Raw genomic sequence first — 23,637 nt, 5'->3', positions numbered from 1 at the left:
TGATATCTTACAAAATTTGCTTTGGTATCTTGGCAGAAAGGCAGTATATAAACGTAATGAATTAAATAAAGGGGGACGGAGTCGGTTAACTGCCAAGTCATAAATGCTCATACTACACAGATTACAACAACAAAAATGACAACTTCCGTTTTCTGGGAGGGCTGCCAGGTCACGTTGCAAGCGTTTTAGCGTCACTTCCTAGACCATCACGTGACACCAACGTCTGTCGCTGTGACGACTTTCCCTTTCTCTGCTGCGGGCTCTAGCTGGCTGTCCTCGTCACGTGATAATACGACCATAGAGTTCAGAAAGAAGCCTATAGAAGGATCAAAGCAAAATAGGAAGTTGTCATCTGGAGCACACCGGAAGCAATCGCTTCCTTTCTCCCCCCCACCCGCTGTTTGGTAGATGCCGGAAGAGAAGGCCCCGGCTAACGGCGACGGTCCAAGATGGCGGAGGTGGTGAGTTGAGAGCCGGGGATTGCGGGGTGGGGGCCTGGTTGGGCTTGCTGGCCCCTCTGCTAATCTCTCTCTAACTCCTGCAGGAGGAAGTGACCGAGGGGTGTCGCCTCCCCGTGCTGCGCCGTAACCAGGAAAACGAGGACGAGTGGCGTGAGTGAGAGGCGGGGCGGAGGCTCAAGGGGCGGGGTGGAGGCTCAAGGGGCGGGGCCAGATGTCATCATGGCCCAGAGGGGAGACCTCTCACCTTGTGGGGGGAATGATTTCTGTTACCAATGAACCCTGGGGAGGGTTAGCATGGACAAGAAGGTGGAGTCAAAGAGCCTGGTGAGGCTGAGGGCCAGCACCGCAGGGGTGTCAGGTCTAAGGTCAGGCTGCAAAAGAGCATCCTGCAGTGTATTGGAGTGTGGTACATGGGGAGGCTCAGGTTCAAATCCTCATCTGCCTATAACACTCAGTGATTGAATTGGGGTCAGTTGTAATCTTGGTCCAGGTGTGGAGAACCTTCAGCCCTCCAAATCTTGTTGAATTACAACTCTTCTCAGCCCTAGTCAAGATTGGCTGGTGGACAGGAGTGATGGGAGTGGTAGTTTAGGCAAAATCTGGCGAAGAACACTTGTCCAGCCAACATTCCAGGATTGTTTAGACAAAAATAGAGAAGGGAGACCTGTAGCTCCTTGGATGAAAGGCCTGGTATAACTGTAAATATGGGCCAAGATGAGGTGGGACCAACAGCACAGTCTTACCTATGCCATCTCAGAAATATGTTCTACTTAATTCATTGGAGGCTAGTGCAGTTTTGAGTTCCACCACAATCAAGATGTCAAGGAGTCTAGAGGTGTCTGGGAATTTGGGGAGAATGCAGTGGAGGAAAGGAGCGAATGGAATTTATTAATCTCAACAGGTTTTGATGACTTTATGATTAAAGGTATTGCAGAACGAAACACACTTTGTTCTCCATGTACAAAAGGAAGTCCAAGTATCTGTGGCAAAATCATATTCTAAACTGTTTTGTATCTTTGCCCTTATCCTACCCATTATTTGTCAATCTTCTGTCAGTGATGAGTTCCAGTAACAGGTATTTGGTATCTGGTATTTGGATACATCCATGACATTGATTACTGGCAATGCAGGTCAGGGCTAGCATTTCTTTACAGCACTCTTACCTATTATTCATATCTGAAAAGATAAATTGAGTTAAGAAAGAGTAGTGCCCTCAGCCATCTAGTCCTACAACCAGGATTGGAACTTGAGTTTTTTTTGTCTAGGCTCACATTAGTTCTTAATACTCACATTTCACAGACTGAGAACATCGATTGTGATAATTTTTTTGCAGAGATCCTTGTGGCAGACTAGAGCGTTAAAACTAAACTCTAAATAAAATATTCAGGCCCACTGATATAACATTTGCATCGCAGGAATCCCAAATAAGAGAGTAGTCCTGACACTTTTAGTAGTTGCCTTTTCAGAGGTCCACAAAGTGGTCTCCTCTCTCTCTCTCTCTCCCTCCACATTCTCTTAGATAATATATTTCTTTCTTTCAACAGCACTGGCTGAAATACTTAGCGTCAAGGACATCAGCGGCCGAAAACTTTTCTACGTTCACTACATTGACTGTGAGTAGATGGGGACAAATCCATTTGGAGGGTGGGCAGGATGAAATCATAAAATGGGCTTTTCCAGATAGGAATGATGAAGAACGTCTGGGAAGGCAAAAGGTTATAGAAACATACTCAAGATACTTAGAAATTGAAAGCAGAATTTTTTAAAATTACTCTCCAGTAATTAAAACTGGTCTACCCACTTAAATGGGGAAGTAGACCAGCCTTTTCCCAGAGCAGGAATGGGGAACCTGGAGTCCAACTCCCAGCCAGCTTGGCTCCACCCTGGCGAGCTTGGCCAATGACCGGGGCTGATTATCATTGTTATCTGACAACATCTGGAGGGCCACAGGTTCTGCAGCAGACTGCCCATAGAGCTCACAGCAGAACCAGCATGCTAAGCAGGGGTGTGTGAATGCATGGGTAAACTTCCTTGCCATCTGTCCTGAGCATCAGAACCAGTCCTAATAAAAAAAGTTTTTGGAGTTGATTGTTGCTGACTTCATTCTTCACTTTGGGAACATCTGAGAACGCTTTTGAAACTCAGTATTGGGCCAAAAACAAGACTCCATCCTTCCCCTGTTGGGATGTGACTACCAAGATAAGCCAAAAGGCATGGACTCTTCATTCCAGCCCTGTTTTTTGCTTTTGATGTGTATATGTACGTAATGAAATCTGGTCACCAAAAGTAGACAGCTGGCAGCTACTGTAAACAAGCAGGTGGCAAGACAGGCAGAAGCTTGGGGCACTGCCTAGAAAGATAGGGGGGATGTAACAGGGATTGCTGCTGGCTAGATAGCGATCCAGAGCCCTGCTTTTATCATCATTTCATTCCTCCTTAAAGATGGGGGTGGGAAAATTATCCCTTGCCTTGAACCATGCAGTTAACAAGCGTCTGGATGAATGGGTGACCCATGACCGGCTGGATTTGAAGAAGATACAGTTCCCCAAAAAGGAAGCGAAGACGCCCACCAAGAATGGGCTGCCTGGATCACGGCCCAGCTCTCCGGAACGTGACGTGGTAGGAGGAAATGTGGGCCCTGGGGGGGGGGGCGGCTTTGGGAGGATGTGATCTGGCAAGGGATCGGTGGGTGGTGGTGTTAGTCTGGACCTGGGGAAGAGAGTGCTTTTATTAGCATTGGGGTTGATTCCCCGTCCCATTCCCCCAGGTCTCTTTGGGCCAAGGACAGAGACTTTATAAGGAACGAGGCCTTTGGAAGCATTGGTGGTTTTCTTCCGGTCTTGTCCCTTGTGTCCTTTTATTATGCTGCCCAACCTGCAGCATGTGGGGATGGTGGTCCCTGCACCCTTCCCCAGAGCGGCAGTGCCGCCCCTTGCCCCTCCCTCCCATGTGTTGGTAACACCCCTCTTCCTCCCCCACTCAGAGGAAGACCTTGGATCTGTCTCTACAACCAGCCGCAACTCCATCCAGCGGTAAAACCCTTCCCATTCCGGTGCAGATAACCCTCCGTTTTAACCTACCTAAAGAGAGGGAGGCCGTCCCCGGCTCGCCCGACCAACCCCTCTCCTCCAGCTCCTGCGTCCAGCCAAACCATCGCTCAACGGTACGAACCGGCGCTCGGCCGCCCCGGCTCGCTCCTTTTGTGTCTTTTGTCTACCCGGCACGTTCTCAAGAGGCCGCACAAGCTGGGCGGGGTTGGGCAAGGTCTGGGCTGGCAAGGGAGGCCTCCAAGGGAGGAGCCCGGGGGCATTCTGGCCTTCATCTTGAGGGCACTCTCTTCCCTCCCGAGTCAAAGAAGAGTAGTGCAGGTGACCCCCTACAGGAAAAACACCAAAGAAATAAAGAACGGGTTCAAATCAAGCCTCCAGTACAGTGCCCTGTGCACATTGGCATTCAGAACCATATTACTAAGCTCTTGAGTGTCGCTCAGGGTCTGGAGCCTGTGAATGACTGTGGAGCCCCACTAAAAATACTACTCAGACGTCCATTTATTGCTGACTTAAGTGCCCTGGAAATTTTATTTGGTTTGAAACCAGCTTAGCTGCTACAGTCACTTCATTCGGCCCCAAGTCCCCAGGTTCCTTGCTTCACAGCCTCGCTGTAAAGCAAGTTAGAGATTTGAATCGTAGTTTAAATGTTGGGTGGGGGTGTTTTACTTGCAGCTGTCCTTTTTATATGTACTCTCTCTTTCTCTGTGATGTGTCTGCCTGCAAACCCATTAAAACACACCCTGCACCTAAGATGTCTTTGTGTAAAAGTCTCTGATACCAGAGGCGGGGGAAAAGCTGTTGTGAGCATACAAGCAGACCTTCCATTGTGAAAGGTTCCCCTCCCCCCCAGATGTGGGATTGGGACAGCCATACATGCTCCATTGACTGCAGAAGATTGCTGTACAAAGCAGGACTGAGTCCCCAAGAATGGGGGACAAGTAATCTCTGTAAAGCTCAGTGATAGAGCTCAGTGATAGAGAACTTGCTTTGTGTGCAGAAGTTCCCAGGTTCAATCCCCCAGCATCTTCAAGTAAAACTGGGAATGCCTCCCTTTTTGAAACCCTGGAGAGCTGCTGCCAATCAGTGTAGACAGTAATGAGCTAGGTGGACCAGTGGGTTTGATTGATTATGAAGGCCCCAAAGCAGATGAACTTGAGCCATAACCCCTGTATGACCTTCCCTGCAAGGCCCAATCCCCGTGTGGGCTGTGGGTCAAAGTCACCATGTTTTTTGCTATGGGACATGCAAGTGGGGATCTCTGCTTGGAACTGAGTGGGCACATGGAAATGTGTTTGGAAGCGTATCAGTGGCTGTTGAAGAAGGGGATGGGCAGCCCCAGAAATAACTTGCTTTGTTTCTGTCTCTTCCAGAAGAGGAAAGTGGAAGTAGTTTCTCCAGCAACCCCCATCCCCACCCCAACAGAGACAACACAAGCATCAGTGTTCCCCCAGGTAAGCCACTCCGCACCCACCTCCAGTGGTTCTTGTTGGACGAATGGGTCTAGGTAAGGGATTATGCCTGTTGGGGGTTGTGCCAGGAAGAGAGAGCCAGGTTCTGAAGAGGAGCCTGTGAGCATCTCCACAAACACCCAGGATGCAGAAGCTGCTCCTCCAGCTACTCAAACAGAGGTTGGTGAAAGTTGGAATTTGCATTTTCTTAACGAGGAAACCAAATCTGAATCCTTGCCTTTGTGCAAAACCACATTTGATTTTGACCTCAACTTACAGAACAGCACAAGGGGATGAGACACAAGCAGACGACATGGAATTTTAGCTTTAGGAAGGGCGGCTGGATTTTATTCATGCTCCAATGTGGGCCGTTGGCCCACAGAACACATGGCACTGGTCTGAAACTAAGCAGGACAGGGTCTGGAATGTAGGCCTGCCTGAGAACACCACACTGACTTCTGACGAGGAAGATGAGCTACAATAAATAAACACACCTCCCAAAAATAAATATACCTCCCAAGCCAAATAGGTTTGTGACCTAAAGAGCGGGGATGCATGTGTTGCCTTCCTCTTTAGCAGCCCTCCAGACCTCTTTGTCTTGCCCTTAGAACCCTCTCACCAACCTGGCTTGCATCCTCCTTGACTATTTTTGCTTGGCTAGAATGTCTCCTTGAATTCTCATACTGCTTCTTGGGTGCCAGGATGGAGAGGAACGTATAAGTAAGTTAACCATTGTTCCTCCACCCATGATTTCTCCTGGCCCTGCCCGCCCCGGGCGGCCCCCGAAAAGTTGCCTGGATGGGTGAGTCACCTCAAGGTGCAAAAAGTTCCTCCCTATTGCTGTAGCTTCTGTCCCTCAGTGAGTCTTCTGGAGCTCTTTTTGAGGTGCCTTTTAATACTTTTCTGCATGAGGGGGAGGGAATGCATGGGCAGTGACTTTCCCCCGCTCTCTTTGACCTCCTCCTTGACCCCGTTTTTGTCTTCCAGAATGGCTCCGCACGCCGAGCGGTGGCTGCCCAGCCTGGCAGGAAGAGGAAATCCAATTGCCTTGGCACTGATGAGGTAAGTGCCAGGGCTTGGGGTAGTGCCTGCCAGCCTGCTTCCCAGGGGGGCACCAGCCTGGAAGAAGGAATGTGTGGCTCTTCCTCGTTCATCCAGAATCTCCCGCCTCCCCCCGGTTTTTGTGAGCAGGACTCCCAGGACAGCTCTGACGGCATCCCCTCAGCCCCACGCATGACAGGCAGTCTGGTCTCGGACCGCAGCCACGATGACATCATCACGCGCATGAAAAACATTGAGTGCATTGAACTGGGGCGGCACCGCCTGAAGCCTTGGTACTTCTCGCCCTACCCACAGGAGCTCACCACCCTCCCCGTCCTCTACCTCTGCGAGTTTTGCCTTAAGTACGTCAGGAGCCTCAAATGTCTCCAGAGGCACCTGGTAAGTCCCAGGACCCAGTTTGGGCAGCCTGTCATCCGGGAACCAAAGTCTGCCGGCCTGGATTGCTCTGTTTCCCAGCCAGCTCTTTGTCGCCAACACCTAGCGGCTTCCCGAGACTGCATGCTGGCTACCGTTGGGATACCAGGTCTAACAACACCCTGAGTTGCCCAAGACCCCAGGTCTATCTTCCTGGGTTGGTAGACCTGGTCTCTGGCCTGGGTAGACCTAATGCCCAGTCTGACTTGTTATAGCAGGTAAGCCCAATGCCATACTGTGCCTGCTCCTGCAGAGTCAGAGGCCAGGCAGGTCTACCGTCCCGACTGGCTGTCGGACATGCCTGGAGACTGTTGGGCTCAGCAGACCTGTTGATGGGGATCTACTGATCTCTGCAGACCCATTGCCCAGGGTTGGTAGACCTGATGCTAGCCTGGGATTTCTGCCTGACGCAGCCTCCAGGAGGTTAAACCTATTGAGTCTAGTAGACCTCTTGGTCTTCTCCTGCCTATTGGAGGACAGGTCTGCCTACCGTCACATCTCTGTCACAGCCTTGCAGGCTACACATGCCCATCGTGCCAGTTTGTGCATTCAGAAGATTTGATTGGCAAAACATCTCCAGATGAGATAGGGCTTGTTTGAGTACACTCCTATGGGAACATACTGGAGGGAAAGCTTGCTTCTTCACCCTTGCAGGCTAGTTTTCTACATGCCCCTGAGGTATTTTATACGAGAAGCAGGACTTGGAGCAGTTTTGTTCCTCAAGCCTCCTGATTGCATCAGTTCTGTGCAACTCAGAATCTCAAAAAGCTCCTACAATCACCTGGGGAGTCAATATATTTATTTATTTTATATATTGTGCTAACAACAGTGACGACAAAAAATACAAATCAGGCTGATAGAACAGAAATAAAACAAGAGTACACTTTTAAACATAGAATAAAATAAAACCCATTACTGTCTTGGGTTGGATGAATCTTAAAGAGGAACAGTATCATATATTTTTGAATCAACCAAATCCATTGAGAAGCAGCGGGAGGTAGCAGGCAGTGTTCTTCCTTATTGACATTAGTACAGTGGTACCTCGGGTTACAGACGCTTCAAGTTACAGACTCTGCTAACCCAAAAATAGTACCTCGGGTTAAGAACTTTGCTTCAGGATGAGAACAGAAATCGCACCGTGGCAGCGGGAGGCCCCATTAGCTAAAGTGGTACCTCAGGTTAAGAACAGTTTCAGGTTAAGAATAGACCTCCAGAACAAATTAAGTTCTTAACCTGAGGTACCACTGTAATATAATCAAACCAAACCCCTACAAATCTATCCAAAAATCTATCATTTTTACATTGTCCCCTGGAAATGCATAGTTTGTTGGCCAGCTTTTATAATAAAGCAAGTTCCCAAACTTTGGAATACGAAAAAGAAGTATTGGCTCCATTTGGAACACTCTAGAAACGAGCCATTGTGGCTCTAGCTGCCATCTCAAAATGAGCAATTAGTATACATAATAAAGTCTTAGTATACATAATAAAGAGCTAAGACCAGCTTCCTCAAAAATAGGTAATGGTGCAAGCTGGGCAGAAGGGATAAGAAAACAATTCAAAATTGTATTGATTTCTTTAAAAGCCAGAGACCATAAATGAAAGTATGATTGAGTAACAGGCCTCTGGGAGTTCTGTACCAGTTCGTGAATCACTTTTAAGGACAGTTCTTTATATTTTTCTGAAACAGAGCGGAGAGGGGGCTTCACCCATATTCTCTGCCAGGTATCATCCTCTTTGCCCCAACCTGTGTCCTGGCTCCATGCTAATCTTAAACCGAGCTGCCTGTTTGGTTCCTGTTTCAGTAACAGTTTGTATAACCCAGAGTCAGTATTGAAATGATAGCTGTGTGTGCTTACTTTGCACCATCCAATTGTGTAAAACATGGGAGAGAACTCTTGAGCCCCTTGCTGGACTTCCAGAGAGGGAAGACGCAACACTCATTTCCCTGTGTGTGTGCTCCACTAAAGGTTAGGTTCTTGATTCCCCACCCTCCACCTGGCATTTACTCTGGGAACAGTTAACTTTGTTAGAGAGCAGTATCATTGGTTCCAGACAAAAATCCCTAGTGTGTGCCGGAGCCTGGTAAGGGGCTTCAACTTTGTAGGATCTTGAGCTTTTACCTCCCCACACCCTCCAGTCTGCCCTGTCCTGTCCTATGTCCCTGCCCCCCAAATGCAATTCCTAGAATCACAAGGACCCGGAAAGGTTTGATTCTGCTTGCGAGAGTTCAGCCTGTGATCCTTCTGTTTTGCAGACAAAGTGTGACTTGAGGCATCCGCCAGGGAACGAAATCTACCGCAAGGGGACGATCTCCTTCTTTGAGATCGATGGGCGGAAGAACAAGGCAAGAGCAGTTATTGGGCGCAGATGAAACAAGGATTGTAGGAAAGCTGATTCCACGATGATTGCTGGGGCTTTGTTTTGGGAGATGGGGATGGAGAGCGCACTGGTGGCGGCTGTTGGCCGTAGACGTCTCATCCACCACACACACACACTCACATATGAAGTTGGGACTGCTTCATCTGGTGCAGGGGTGGGGAGAAACTGTTGCCCTTCAGATGTTGTTGCATTACAACTCCCAACTGCCTCAGCCGCTGTGGGGGTTGCCATCTAGGAACCTCTGGAGACCACGGTTTCTCCACACCTGACTCAGCCCAGTGATGTCTGCTCTGACTGGCAGCAGCTCTCCAGCAACTCAAAACAGAGAAATATTTCCTCCTCCTAATTGGAGAAACCAAGGATTAAACACAAGACTTTCTGCATGCAAAACAGTTTCCCCATCATTGAGCTACGGTCTCTCCCTGTAAAGCTACAAACTTCCAAATGCCAGAGCAGGCGGTTTCTTCATCCTTCATCCTCTCCTCTGACTGGCTGTGGTTCTCCAGGGTCTTCCCTGTCCCCTTCCACCCGATCCTTTTCACAGAAGGTGCCAGGGATTGAACCTTGGGCCTTCTGCGAGCAACAGTAAATTTGGCCCTCCCTGCTGCCTGCTCCCCCCACCCACCCAAATGCGAAAAAGGCACAAAACTGAGTCACATAACGTGTGGTCTGAACTGACAGGCAAGGCAGATGGGTGTCCCATCTGGTACGACAAGACATTCACAATGGCAGAGGAGCAATGCAAAATTGGCATTTCCAGTCCTTCATTGCAAAAGTCTTTTCTTTGTGTGCTCGTTTCCTTTCCTCCATTTCCTCCCAGAATCCAGATGTATGGATTGACAAGTCTTGGGGCAGAATAGAAGGGAGGGAAACAATCAAATAAAGTTGTCTCTGTGTGGGTGGGCAGATAGGGTGGAGGTTCATCCCCACATTGTAAGGCAGGCGTGTTTTAAAAGTCTTGAAACTGATCCAAAAGCAAAGGTCATGTGCTCCGTACTTGGGGAGGGGTGTTTGGAAGTGAAACTTCTGGGTTTGTCTTCCCTCCCCTCCACTTGCTTCCTTGTTTTTCTGGAGATGTAATGGAGTGAGCGTCCCACACGAATTTCCCTCTCCTTGGAACTGGGAAAAACGCATTTTAAATCCCCTGGAGGAAGCACTGGGTTTCTAGACACCGTATGTGAAGCTGAGAGGGGGAAACGCTCATAGCCTCATATTTGAAATGGCTTGTGATTTCCCTCCCCCTCCAGTCCAGTCTTGCCCCACAACCTTTCGCTGCTAGAGATGGATCTCAGGCCCTCCTTTCTCAAGGACGTGCTTGTTGACCCTTTCCATATCTCTTTTCAGAGCTACTCGCAAAACCTCTGCCTCCTGGCAAAGTGCTTCCTGGACCACAAGACCCTCTACTATGACACAGATCCCTTCCTCTTCTACGTAATGACAGAGTACGACAGCAAAGGCTTCCACATTGTCGGCTACTTCTCCAAGGTAACGTTGCAAAATTAATGTACGCATACATCGGATAGATTTTAAGAATTTCTAAATGGATAATGTGTTAATGTAATATTAATTTGCATGGTGTGTGTGTAAAATTCATTTGTCTATTTCAAATACATTTAATATCATCAAGTTCTTAAATTAGTTACAGTTCCGATTGAATTGGATCTGAAGTTTCCACCATGAGCTGAGAGTTTTACCTAACTGAATGCTATTCTTTTTAGCCCCAGTGAAATTTTGTGGAATGCTCACAATAATGTCTTTGCTTTGCAAATGTGTCCAGGGGCCAACCTGTATTGATATTTATCATCCTCATCCTTTTATGTTTTGTCCTGCCTCTGAGAATAAAGATTTATTATTATTGTTGTTGCTGTTGTTATTATTATTATTATTATTTAGCAAGGAGAAAGAAGTTAGGGGGAGAGCTGGTAGCAACAGCCTAATGTTATCTGAGGAGCAAGTTGGCTGTGAGGATCTACACAGAGCACTGGAGACCTGTCCAGCTCAGTCCCTCTCTGCCTTCTGATATTTCATTAGGCATTACATTTTCTGTTTTCAAGGTTTTCCTTGCAGCCATAAGGACTGGAAACTTAATTTATAGAATAAAAGTTGAGGGTCTACTGTTGATGAATTTTGCAACAGTTATGAAACCAAAGAACGGGCCCTGTCCTAATGCAATCGCCATTATGCTAGTTGTGGTCAAACCTAAACAGCTTCCTCTTGACAAGGGACAGAGAGAGGGGAAATCTCCTGTCATGCCAATGTCAGGGATCCCGGGGAGAGTCAGTGTTGGAAGGGCTGGAACAGCTCCTCCAGTGAAAATTAACATGCTGCTTGTTTTGCCACTACGTGCAGGAGAAGGAATCTACGGAGGACTACAACGTGGCCTGTATCCTGACCCTGCCCCCTTACCAGAGACGGGGCTACGGAAAGTTGCTGATTGAGTTCAGTAAGTGGAGTCTCTTTCCATTTTCAGTCCTCCATTTGAATCTTAGCAGGTTGTTGAATCAAACCCTCCTATATCCCCAGAAGTTGTTTTTCTGGATTTGGCCCAACCATTCCTGACAGTCTCAGGAGACAGTCTCTTCCCTGACACATCCGAGGCTCTAGAGGTGCCCTCATCTGTGCATCATGTTTAGATTGTCATGTGCAAACATGGGGAAGAGCACTTGTGGGGCTGCCCCACAGCTGTGTAGCTCCCTCATCTTGAGTAACCTTCAAAGCCCAAACTTCAGCACCTTCCCCCACCCTCCACCCTAAATGTGTTGCCTAAGTAGTCTTTTACTTGCACTTTTGGTAGTTTGGTATGAAGATCCTGCTTTGACGACTCAGTTGCTTATTAAAACAAACAAAGCCGCAGAGTTATGCTTGCTTTATCTATGTATTACATAGATTTACTTACTTGCAGGATAGAAATCCTACAAAGGTGGCTTACAAGTAATACAATTACATATTTTAAAAATATATTAGAAATATTAACATATCAAAAACACCACAGGATCCTTTCCACATGACTCTTGGTGGCCATGGGTTGTGGAGAGAAAATCCAGCTGGGGCAGGCCGAGGAGGGCACCTGGTTGGGGAGCGCTGCTATAAACAACATCCTGTTTGAGGTTACTGTGATGTTTGCTAGCCGCATATTAAGACACTTAAAGTTATATCCTATTTTATCAGGTCTCCCAGCTAGGAAATGCTCCTTATTTTAGAAAGTGCTTGTTCCATGGAGTAGGCAGTCCCAATTTCACATTGTGGGAAAGACTCCTAATCCTGCCGATTCCCAGTTCCACCAGTCGAGTGCTGTATTTTCATTATTTATGAAAATTCACTCCTTTAAAATTTGGGTCGAGGGCGCCTCTTGGCCCTTCATTTTAAACTCCGTGGCTTGAGACAAAATAGGTAGAACTTTCCCTGATTTAGTCACCTCTTCCGTCCGCCACATTGTTCATTCTTGTGCACCGGGATCTTCTCACAGCCCCCCTCAAGCTGCCTCCCTCTTTCCCCTCAAGGCTATGAGCTGTCCAAGGTGGAAGGGAAGACAGGCACGCCAGAGAAGCCTCTCTCGGACCTGGGGCTCCTGTCCTACCGCAGCTACTGGTCCCAGACCATCCTCGAGATCCTCATGAACCTCAAATCGGAGACCGGAGAGCGTCCACAGATCACTATCAAGTGAGGTCCAAGTAATGAAAGTTCACCACTGAAACCCCTGTGGGCAGCCTCTGGGCTGCATGAGGCCCTTGGGAAGGCCTTCAGTGCGGCCCTTAGCAGTGCTGATGGCAACCCCTCGCTGCTTAATTTTTTGCATGGGGTGGAGAAGACACCATGCGGTGGGTGCCCAGAAAATCATGTTCCCCTCAGCTTGCCAAATAGCTGGAGGGGGGAGGGAGCTGTGATGGGGAGACAACGGTGTGTGAGGTCATTTCCACGTAAATTAGCCCTCTGTGTGTGTTTTTGTGTGTAGCTGGGAGAGCTCACTTTCGTTTGAAATAGGGGTTAAGACGCAGCCTTAATAGAGGGCTTTGTATTTCTTCTCTTTTTTCTATCTTTTTTGTCTGCTTTATATTTATTCAGATTAGTTTGGCTTTTATTGTATTCTATGTTGAAAACTTTCAATTAAAAAACTGATTAGAAATAATAAGGTGACCCACTTTACTACCTGAGGTGCACGCTAAGGTGGTAAGACTGGCCTCCCTCTTTCACTGGCCCTTCTTTATTTTGGATTGCACTCAGTATTTCTTCTTCTTGTTTCCAGTGAGATCAGCGAAATCACAAGCATCAAGAAGGAGGATGTCATCTCGACACTGCAATACCTCAACCTCATCAACTACTACAAGGTAGCGTGCCTGAATGAATGGCCATGCAATTTGCTCTGCTGCAGCAAGACTCCAACATTTCTAGGCACCACTTTGGAGCTTAATGGGCAAGTTTGGGCTCCCAATTTAGGGGTTCCCTAGAGCTCCCAGCAGACAAAGACACAGATGGGGATCACAAATGGGGAATTAAGTCTCCTGCACCCAGGTGTTGTTAGATTCCCAACTACTTTCAGCCCCAGCAAGTCTAGCCCAATGGTCAGGGCTGATGGAACTTGGAAGTCCCAACAATTGCTGGAGGGCCTCAGGTTCCCCACCTTTGGGCTGAATTCATCCTGAACATGAACCAGCTCTGCATGGAGGACACACTATCTTGGGATGGATGTGTCTGCATGTGAATTTTGTTTGTGCTCGGCTAATGGAGGGATAAAAACAACAGACGGTGATGTGCTAAGGTCCTTGTAGTTTGTCTATGCAGTTTTGCATAACTTGCTTCTGCTTCTGCTGATGTGGCTGATGTCTTTGCAGTGGCATGGCCAGGAGTAGAGGAGCTGTGCAAGGCAGCCTTTGCTGAGCCCATGGCCTCCATCTATTTTGGACTCCAACTCCCATCAGCCCCTGCTAGCATGGCTAATGGTCAGGGAAGATGAGAGTTGGGAGTCCAGTAATACATGCAGCTTACCAATTTGGAGAAGGCTGCTATAGGGTTACAGGTATGAGGGTTTTTTGTGGGGGTAGGGGGAATAGCATTACAGGGAAGACTAGAAACTGCAGAAATTTCTTGCGGGGTAGGGAGTTGCAGCACTAAAAAGTGATTCAGCTTGTTGGCTTCAGTTTTCCCCACCTGCAGTAATGGGGGCAGCAGAGGAAACGTGTTCCTTCCCCTCAAGATAAACCAGCTAGAACTGTGGCCTGCTTTCAGGCATTTTTAAAGACGAGACTCATTTTTCCTGAGAAGATTCCATGAAAAGAGATGGGCAGGGAGATGCTGCAGCCCTTGGCTGCCTGTGCTTCTCCACCACGTCAGATTTACCGTATTTTTCGCCCTATAGGACGCACTTTCCCCTCCAAAAATGAAGGGGAAATGTGTGTGTGTCCTATGGGGCGAATGCAGGCTTTCGCTGAAGCCTGGAGAGCGAGGGGGGTCGGTGCGCACCGACCCCTCTCGCTCTCCAGGCTTCAGGAAGCTATCCGCTAGCCGTGGGAGACCCAGCTCTCCCACAGCTAGCGGAGACCTTGCCGGCACCCAGAAGCTTGGGGCGCGCTGAGCTCCGCATACCCCAAGCTTCGGAATTAGCGCAGCGCACCTGGGGGGGGGGGGAATACATTTTTTTCCCTTTATTTCCCCCCCAAAAAACTAGGTGCGTCCTAAGGGCCGGTACGTCCTATGGGGTGAAAAATACAGTACCTCTTGTCACAAAAAGCGCCAGGAACTCAGAAGAGGTATTTAATATGCAGGATTTCAGGAGCTGAACCATAGTGGCCACAGAAGTGGTGGGAGCGAGCAGTGTTTCAAGTATAGCCGTGTCCCCGTCATGAGGACTAGAATCTTTGTTTAAAATTAACGGAACCAAAACACGTCTCCTTTCTAGGGCCAGTATATCCTGACACTCTCCGAGGACATCGTGGATGGACATGAGCGCGCCATGCTGAAGCGAATCCTGCGCATTGACTCCAAGTGTCTGCACTTCACCCCAAAGGACTGGAGCAAAAGAGGAAAGTGGTGAGGCCTGCGCACCCGAGTAAGGACCAGCTGCTTGCAGGACGTCCACCCTCCTCCTCACTTTCTGCGACAATGGGGGTCAGGCAAGGTGACCATGCGCTCTTTCGAAGACATGTTCCAGTCGGCTATCGAAGCAGGCACCGTCAGCCGGCCAGACCTCTAGGGGCGTTGTTACCTGGGCCTCACGTGCCCTTGGACTTGCCTGCTTGTTTGTACATAGGACTTTTTGGATCCCTCGCTGAGCGGTTGTGTACAGAAGTGGAAAAAGCACAGACCAAGCTACCCAAGCCGTCCCCCACCCTTTTTTTTTTTTTGGACCGGATATTTATTTATATATATAAATATAAAACCACCATCACAAATCAAAGTTTGGAGCTTGACAAAGGCAGTCAAAGGGCAGCTGCTTTCTGCTGCGTTTCAGCTGCAGGCAGAGAAACTGTTGTTGTTGCGGCCTCCTCCTTTCGAGGCTGGAATCGTGCAGTTGCTTCCTTGGGTGGAGAAGCTGGAGCCCAGCTCTAGAAAGCTGCTCTCTCCCATACCACCTGAGGCTGTAGCAGCATCCACAGAAGTGGAGGTGTGGAAAGAATCTGTTATAGGTTAGCGTACGGTAAGACAGTCTCGCTCTCTCGCTCCCTTTCCCCAAAACCAGAATCTTCATGAACCGGAGGAGCAGCCTTAAAAAAAAAGCAAACCCCACCCACCTTCTGTGCTCAGAATAAATTAACAAAATGGGTTTTTAAATGGCATGTGTGTGTACATCTTTTTTCTGGATATGGTATTGCTTTTTCACAAAACCAAGACCCTCAGACAAGCAAATGGGTGCCTGAGAAGGAAGAGGCTTATAGGCCAGAACCACTACAGCCTGAAGCAGTTGAAGCGATGGCTGCGTACACATCATACATTTAAAGAATTCTGGAAACGTTACGTTTATTACGGGAATTGCAACTATAGTTCCCAGGATTTGGGGTTGCTGGTGAGCCGTGGTGTAAGTATATGCCATATAAGGAGCCACAATCACTTTACCTTGTAAGGGGTTTTCAAAGCTGAGTCTTTGCAATACAAACTGAGTGTGTTTAAAATCCATTTCCACTATCCTGGCACTCTTCCTGAGGAACTGTAGGAACTACAGCTCTGTGAAAAGATAGGGGTGTCCAAAACTCTGGAGTTGCAGGATTTTCCTGGGAGACAGAAAGCGTGGGAATTAAAGCAGTGTTGACCACCAGAACCAGGTGTGGCAGCAGAATCCTTTGACTTGATGGAGCACATTCTCAAAAGTCACTTTGGTGAGGAGTGAGCCCACAAAAACTTGCTTTTAAAAAAAACATTGCAGAGATAGACCAAGATCGAAAGCAAAGTTCCACTTGAATGGTAATACTGTAAAAGAAAAGGCTGAATGCAAGGAAAGCACAGATCTGCACGTTGGTGGGGCTGAGTTAGCAACAGCATCCAATCTGAAAATAAGAGGCCTGCAGAAAAAGGACTCCTTAGCCCCCCCACCCCAAAAAAATCCAATACAGAGTTCGAAGTGCAGCCTGTTTGTTTTTTTTACTTCCATGTCACCCTCAGTCACAAGCTCCCATCTCATTCTTCATCAGCCACAGGAGCATGGATCTACAAGGGAACAAAAAGGATCCTTTAGAGGAGGGATGAGGAACCAGCAGCCTCCCAGCAGAAGTTATTGGGCTACAACTCTCATCTCCATCCCTGACCACTGGTTGAGGTTGATGGGAGTCAGTGTCTCACAGCAGCTGAAGGGCTATCGTTTCCCCACCTGCTACAGCCACATTCCTGTCCACAAGATGCACGTAAGAGTCGGTCTGACCAGACACCGTCCCTAACAACGTAGAAGAGACGGTGTTTCTAGTCAGAGAGGAGGAACTGCAGAATTAAGCCACTCTCAGAGAGGAGTCAAGGCACGAAAGCTGCTAGGCTGAGCAAGGCGGCATCAGTGTCAAACTCTACCAATGCAGCCCTGCACTTATTCAGCTTCAGCCTATTTGATTTTGGTGCTGTGTTTCCTGCCTTTGCCGCCCCCTGCCACAGATTATGGGTGGGGAGGGAACAGCACCAAAACCCTCGCCTCCCAAAATGCACAATAAGGCCAATGTTTACTGGAGCGTCTGTTTCTCCAGAAGCATGTTTTTAAAGTATTTGCCCTATCAGAGCTGGAGGGGACCCTGGAGATCAAGGCTAGGGAGCCTGTGGCCCTTTAGGTGCTGTTGGACTACCACTCCCATCATCCTTGACCATTGGCCAGGCTGCCAGGGGCTGATAGTGAGTCCAACAGCACTGGAGGGCTAAGTGCTCCCCAACCCTGCTCTTAATTGCCACAGGAAATCCAGAAATCTAGAACGGGTTCCCAAACTAGTCCTCAAACTTTCAGGTGCTCTCCAGTGTGTCTGCATTAAATATATTGATTTTTGATTGCATTTTAAAGTTTATTTTACGGTACTACAATCTGAATTCTATGGGGCACAATAAAATACAACTTAAGAAAGAAAAGCAATACAAACACAAGAGCCATACAGCATCTGCAGATACTACAGGAAGACTGTTAGATTCCCAGCTCTCACATACCCAGCTCCTTTCCGTGACTTACAGGAATAATACCAAAATTTACAGAAAGGGCCTGAAGGTATGCTTCCAAGTGGACCCTCCCACCCTGAGCTTCCCTGCCCCTTTATAGATAAGATACGCACCCCTTCAGCAATCTTTGGCCATTGTAAGGACATGAGGACCTCATCACTGCTGTTGGGGGCCTGCTCCAGGTTCCAGACAGTGAGTGACTCAAAGGTAGACTTCACCCGCACCTGCCGCTCCTGTAGGAAAGAAGGGACAGTCAATGGGGATCCGGGGATCAACCCTCCCCTCTCCAGGCTCCACCTACCCAACAACTCACCTGCAAAGCTGCATCATCTTCCTCCAGGACCAGCCCCATGTAGCCCTCAGGTACGAGGACTTCCTTCCCTTTTAGGCTCCGCCCACGGAAGGATACGGATGCCTCTGCTGGGCAAAGCAGGAGGACCGAGGACAAAAACAAAGAAACATAGATTCTCAGTCTGGGCTTTCCAGGCAGAGAGGGGGCTCCTCACCTCTCCAGTCCCTTTAAACTGGAAATCCCTTCTAGGACCACCTGCATGCAAAACTCATGTGTTCTTGCTCCTAATAATAATAATAATAATAATAATAATAATAATAACAATAATTTATTTATACCCCAGCCACTCTGTTCTAACATAGTCAATATTGTTGTTTTATCACAATATATTGTGAAACTAGGGACGCGGGTGGCGCTGTGGGTAAAAGCCTCAGCGCCTAGGGCTTCCCGATCGAAAGGTCGGCGGTTCAAATCCCCGCGGCGGGGTGTGCTCCTGTCGTTCGGTCCCAGCGCCTGCCAACCTAGCAGTTCGAAAGCACCCCCAGGTGCAAGTAGATAAATAGGGACCGCTTACTAGTGGGAAGGTAAATGGCGTTTCCGTGTGCGGCTCTGGCTCGCCAGAGCAGCGATGTTACGCTGGCCACGTGACCCGGAAGTGTCTCCGGACAGCGCTGGCCCCCGGCCTCTTAAGTGAGATGGGCGCACAACCCTAGAGTCTGTCAAGACTGGCCTGTACGGGCAGGGGTACCTTTACCTTATTGTGAAACTAGGGAAGGAAAGAGAGAGGGAAATGAGCAAATTTCTGACAGGCTTCTAGAGTGACGGTCAGTTTATTCTTTTAGCATATTATTTTATCATTAATATAATGGGTGTGGGGGAGAGGGCCCGGTGTCAGCAGCTGTGATCGAGGAATGTTTTGGGTCACAAAACTCTTATGCCACAAAGGCTACTCCAAATCGCAGGACCGGCCGCCAGTAAGGGAAGGCTTGCTTCCATGATAGGTTGAGGGACTTGGAGCTGATCAGCTCCAGAAGACCTCAGAGGATGTTGAAGACTGGCAGTTACGGCGGCCAGCAAAGGCTTGGGGTTGAATTGAGATCCTCGTTCAACTCGGGGAACAAGACCAAGGAAGGTCTAGCCTTGAAAGCAGGAAACGCCACCTGAGCAATTCTGTTACCTATAGGAGGCATTTCTATGGTGTCCTTTTTCTTGTGATAATTTTTATTTTGGTAAAAAAACCCCAAGCCTTCTAAATAAATAAATAAATACGTTATTATTGGATTCCATACACACTCTTCCAGGGTGTGTAATACAACAACATTAAATACCTAAGCAGCGCAGAAGGGCCAGAGCTCAGTGGTCGGAGCTCGTGCTTTGCATGCAGAAGGTTGTAGGTTCAATCCCTGGCATCTCTAGGGTAGGAACATCCTGCCTGAGGTGCGGGAGAATCACTGCCAGCCAGTGTAGACAACATTGACCTAGATGGGCTAAGGGGTCTTTTCTGGTAGAAAGCACCTTTTGTTTGTTCTAGATCACGGGTGTCAAACACAAGGGCCGTGGGCCGAATCCGGCCTGCCAGACATCGTCATGTGGCCCGTGTAGCCGCTGCCGGCCTCCAGCCTTCACCTTTTATTCTCGCTTTTTTTTTTTTTTGGACACAAGAAAGCCGCCTCTTCAGCGCATGTGCGGCAGCCTACAAGCCAGAGAACGTCTGCCCTCTAGCGGCGCCGGCCGTTCTACACAGGAAACCTCCACTTTACATGCATTCAGGAAATCTCCACTTGTTTTTATATTGAGCGCATGCCATCCTGTGATGTGACAGATCCAACGGCTGCCTGAACCCTTTTCTCCTGTACTGTAAGTACATATGATGTATGTGGGGGGGGGAGGGGGGTCTGCTTATTAGGGGGGGTCTGCTTATTATTCTACTTAAAAGTCTGAGCGGTAAAAAAAAATTTTACTGTCTGTTACCAAAAATCATTTTCCAATAAATTATACAATAATTGTACATTTGAATATCTACTTGCCATTATTCTGACTATGTTTCTGCTTTCAGAGCTAGTTATTACTTACATTATTACAAAAAACAGTAATAATTGAATGCAGTGACAATAATTTATGATAATAAAGAGTGGACACATAGTCCTACAGATACAACCGGCCCTTTGAGGGTGACCAAACTGCTGATGCGGCCCCCGATGAATTTGAGTTTGACACCCCTGTTCTAGATGAACAAGGGATTCAGGGCTCCTGCACCTTTCATAGCTGTCCAGAAGAGGGAATTTAGGCAGATATTGTTCAATCAAAGGTGCAGGAACCCAGTCCTCTTCTCCCCACCCCCCCCAGTTGTCCACCCTCTCCCCTGCCCTCCCTGGTGGTCCATTACTGCACTCGGAAGTCTGAGCCTGCCAAGGCAACACCCCCTTGCATCGTTTCCCCTGCCCCATTGACTTCAAGCAGCACCAACCCCTGGCAGCACAATCCACTCCAGGGTGGAGACTACACAAAGTTTCTTTAAAGCACACTCTTTTCCGCTCGGAGAATTATGGGCACTGTAGTTTGTTAAGGGATGCTGGGAATTATAACTTTGTGAGGGCTAAAACTACACTGCCCAGAATTCTTTTTTATTTTTTATTTTTTTTTGGGTGGTGGGGTGGGAAAACGTGCTTTAAGCAGATATGGTGTGTCCGCAGACCAGGCCTACTTCGAGATACAAGACTGCACTGAGTTCAACGGGGCCCCGAGTTCGGATTCTGCGCCATTTCTCTCCCCCCCTTGCAGAGCAAAATCCTACCCCCTTCCCCAAGTCCACACGGACATATAAAAGTCCCCTCTCGATCCAATGGGGCCTTAGTGCCCCATAACCGGCTGCCCAAGGGGTCTGCATCCCACTCTCCTCCTGCTTCGCTCACCGTCCGGTTCTCCGGGCCGTCGAATGGCCGGCGCGAAGTACCGCCGCACAGCAGCGGCGCCGTCGTGCCGGACCGCGCAGGGGAGCAAGTGCAGCCGCTCCCGGGGCGCCCCGGGCAAAGAAGGCAGCGCCAGCCGCGCCGGGCCCCGCTCCTCGCCAGCCATGAGCAGCACAGCCACCCGCCCTTGCTTCCCGCGGAGCAGCCGCCTTCCTGCGCCCCGCCCAGGCGCATCCACTCCCGGGTCGCGCCCAGCCCAGCGCCGCCTCCTGCGCCCTCCAGCGCGCGTTGGACTCTCCTCCGCAAGCCCCGCCCGCCTTCAGCGGGTCCTGGCGGGCACGTCCGACTCGAAAAGGGAGTTCGTTCCCCAGGAAAGGGCTGCCAGTTTCGGCCTTTCATTTTACACCCCCCCCCCCCCAGCAATCTTCAATTCGGTTCTCCCACATTTCTGCAGCATTTTTTTCTTTTTCTAAAAAAACATCCTCGTGCAAATCATAGAATCGTAGAGTTGAAAGGGACCAACTAGTTCAATGCAGCAATCTTTCAGCATCTTAAAAGGTAGCTTCTTCTAAGAAACGCATTTAAGTATATAGTTTGGACGGACGCCCACGTGCTTGCAAGCACTTTCTAATAATATAGTTCATTTTCGTATGTTGCTTTCACGGGTATACTCGTTCTTAGCAAAAGCCATTTCCCCACTTGGCTCTGCCCCAGGCTGAGAGGGTGGGAGAGACATCATCGTGCGCCACAGGGGTTGGGGTTGGGTGTGGGACACTGAGTTCCTTCTCTCTTTCCTTCTCTGGGGGGTGGAAGCCCCCCCCCAATCCAGACAGCTATCTCAGCCCCTGCTGCTGCATATGGAACCCTAGACCAGCCCCATAAGAATGGGGAGGGGTTGTTTGCAGGGGGAAAGGAGAGGCGTGTGTGTGTGTGTGTGTGTGTGTCTTGGACTGGAGGGTATTTTTTCAGAGGGGAATGAATCTTTACTTTTCAAGGGTGGGGACTGTGTGCCAAGGAATCCCCCCCCCACCTCCTTTGCTTAGTTTGCAAGAGGTGCTGGGGCTCAAATTTCAGAAGCCCTCTGTCTGGCCTGGCTGTGATGATGATCCAGCTGCAAAGGAAGACCACCCTCTGTTCATGCTCAAGGATGCTCTCTTCCCCCAGCAGTTTGCAAAGAAAAGGCCCAAGTTTCCCTGGTATTGCATGCAGGTTCGAGAGCTGAGCTCTGGGAGCTCAGGGAAGGTTATCGGACCTCACTCACCCAACCTGGCAAGATGCTACCATATTTAATAGCGGCACAAAGCAGCAGAAAAGAAATATAACAGGTTTTACTTTCCCCAAAGTGTGGAGCTGAATTGACTGGAGAGGGAGGGCAGCTTCTCCTCTTGAACTTCTACCTGTCCTGCGGGGGGTGGGGGAGAGAGAAAGGTGGCAATTGTAGAGGCCTGGCAGACTCTTATTTCAGGAAAATCCTCACCCAGATGCAAAGTAAATAGAGCCAAAAGGGTCCACTCCATGTTAGGGTTAAGCCCCCAAATGCATGGATCCCTCTTTCTGCCTCCATCCCAGCCAAGTTCTCATCACTGAATTTCTCCACCTCTTGCCTTTTGAGTCTTGGATTGATTCTCTGCCAGAGATGTCCACAGACCCAGATTGCATCCCTCCCAACATGACCACCAGCCCAGAGAAGCTCCAGCCCTTTCAAGCATCAGCAAGGCAGCCCCCACCCCATGTGAAAAGGGTGGGGTACCTGATGCATCATCATTCCCAGCATCATAGACTCTACCGAGGCAAAAGCTGGGGCTGCAGTGTTGCTGGGGTCAGGGCGACAGACGGGGAAGGGAGGGTTCTCAGCAGAACAGGAGACTGGACTCAGCTACAACTGGCAAAGAAAGAGCACTTTATACGCCTTGTTTATGCATTCTAACAGTGCGACAAGAGATGGCGCTGTGGAGGTTCCTCAGCTGATTCCTGCCGCCATTCCTCTGCATCCAACCAGTCCGTGACAATACGCAAGATCCAGGACTGTTGCTTTGCTGTCCTGCTGGTTGGCTTTCCAAGGGCACCCGACTGGGGATGGTGATGGTGGTCTATATTGGCCTTTGGCCTCTCCTTAGGTTCTTACAAGGGGAGACTGCAGGGAGGGCCTCTTCTTTTGCGGGTCAGGCTTGCAAGTGCAGCAGATCCCGGTCAAGGAGGTGCTGCCTGCGTGGGCCCATGCAGCCAGGGGCCCCTCATTCTGCACCGTGGGTGTGTGGGAAAGCCATTTGGAGCTTGTGATTAGAGCCAGGTGGATGTGGGTGAAGGGCAGGGCTTGTGCTTTCCCCCCACCGCCCCGCCCCCTGGGAGGTGAGTCAGCCCGGGAAGAATCTGATGAGTTCATCCCTTCTGTCCCCGCAGCAGGAGCCCCACCCTGGGCCAGCTCTTTGTTCCAGAGGCCATGAGCCAAGATGACCCAGAGGAACAGCTGGGCCCGCTCTCTTTCCGCGGTGCTCGGGTCCAGCCTGCCTGGAGAACTTTCGGCGTGGCCAGGGTTACGAGCTGTCATTGACCCGAGTCTCTGTGTGCGCTGAGGACTCCCATGCACCTTCCCACCTCTGGCTTGGGAGGATTGCCCTGGCTGGCTCTAACCACTAGGGGCCCACTGCCTTTCCGGAACTGCACACAAGCTCACTTCCTGTGGAGCACTTGGAGAGGGCAGGCAGACAGAGAGAAGCAGCAATGGGAAATGGAGTTAGGAGGCTCCGGGGAGAGGCAGTGGGTCCCCTCCTGAAAATGGGGCTTTGGCAACGAGGAATTAGACCACAAGTTCCTCTAGCTCCATATCATCCTGGCAAAGGGGCGTAGCTCAGTGACAGGGCGTCTGCTTTGCAAGCAGAAGGTCTTGGGTTCAATCCTCAGCATCTCCAATAAGGATGAGAGAGACCCGTGCCTGAAACCCTGGAGATTCTCTGCCAGTCTGTGTTGGCAATACTAAGCTAACCAATGATCTGATTAAGTCATGGGTAGGCA

General features: G+C 49.3%; 2 protein-coding genes across 8 annotated transcripts; one reads left to right on the top strand and one right to left on the bottom strand.

Moving 5' to 3' along the window:
• The first annotated feature begins 318 nt into the window (after positions 1-318).
• Positions 319-15,579, top strand: KAT5 (lysine acetyltransferase 5). Of its 6 annotated transcripts, none has more exons than XM_083416978.1 (14): positions 321-461; positions 545-611; positions 2,006-2,074; positions 2,944-3,080; positions 3,445-3,624; positions 4,882-4,962; positions 5,947-6,021; positions 6,151-6,399; positions 8,690-8,779; positions 10,159-10,299; positions 11,164-11,257; positions 12,315-12,474; positions 13,058-13,139; positions 14,708-15,579. In XM_083416978.1, exons 1-14 carry the CDS (start codon positions 450-452, stop codon positions 14,840-14,842), a joined length of 1,572 nt encoding a protein of 523 aa, XP_083273104.1. In that variant the 5' UTR covers positions 321-449; the 3' UTR covers positions 14,843-15,579. The 6 variants fall into 6 exon arrangements, with proteins under 6 accessions (XP_083273105.1, XP_083273107.1, XP_083273102.1 ...); XM_083416980.1 differs by having other exon boundaries at positions 438-461; positions 2,904-3,080; XM_083416981.1 differs by lacking the exon at positions 3,445-3,624 and having other exon boundaries at positions 320-461.
• A 169-nt stretch (positions 15,580-15,748) lies between these two features.
• On the bottom strand, positions 15,749-20,856 carry RNASEH2C (ribonuclease H2 subunit C). Of its 2 annotated transcripts, none has more exons than XM_083417014.1 (4): positions 20,629-20,856; positions 17,738-17,844; positions 17,538-17,657; positions 15,749-16,449 (listed from the first exon to the last, which is right to left on the bottom strand). In XM_083417014.1, exons 1-4 carry the CDS (start codon positions 20,789-20,791, stop codon positions 16,420-16,422), a joined length of 420 nt encoding a protein of 139 aa, XP_083273140.1. In that variant the 5' UTR covers positions 20,792-20,856; the 3' UTR covers positions 15,749-16,419. The 2 variants fall into 2 exon arrangements, with proteins under 2 accessions (XP_083273140.1, XP_083273141.1); XM_083417015.1 differs by having other exon boundaries at positions 17,738-17,841; positions 20,629-20,846.
• Between the last annotated feature and the right edge of the window lie 2,781 nt (positions 20,857-23,637).

The sequence above is a fragment of the Podarcis tiliguerta genome (assembly GCF_965153285.1).
Source record: "Podarcis tiliguerta genome assembly, chromosome: 16".
NCBI classification, from domain to species: Eukaryota; Metazoa; Chordata; class Lepidosauria; order Squamata; family Lacertidae; genus Podarcis; species Podarcis tiliguerta.
This window is presented reverse-complemented; position numbering and strand designations above follow the sequence as displayed.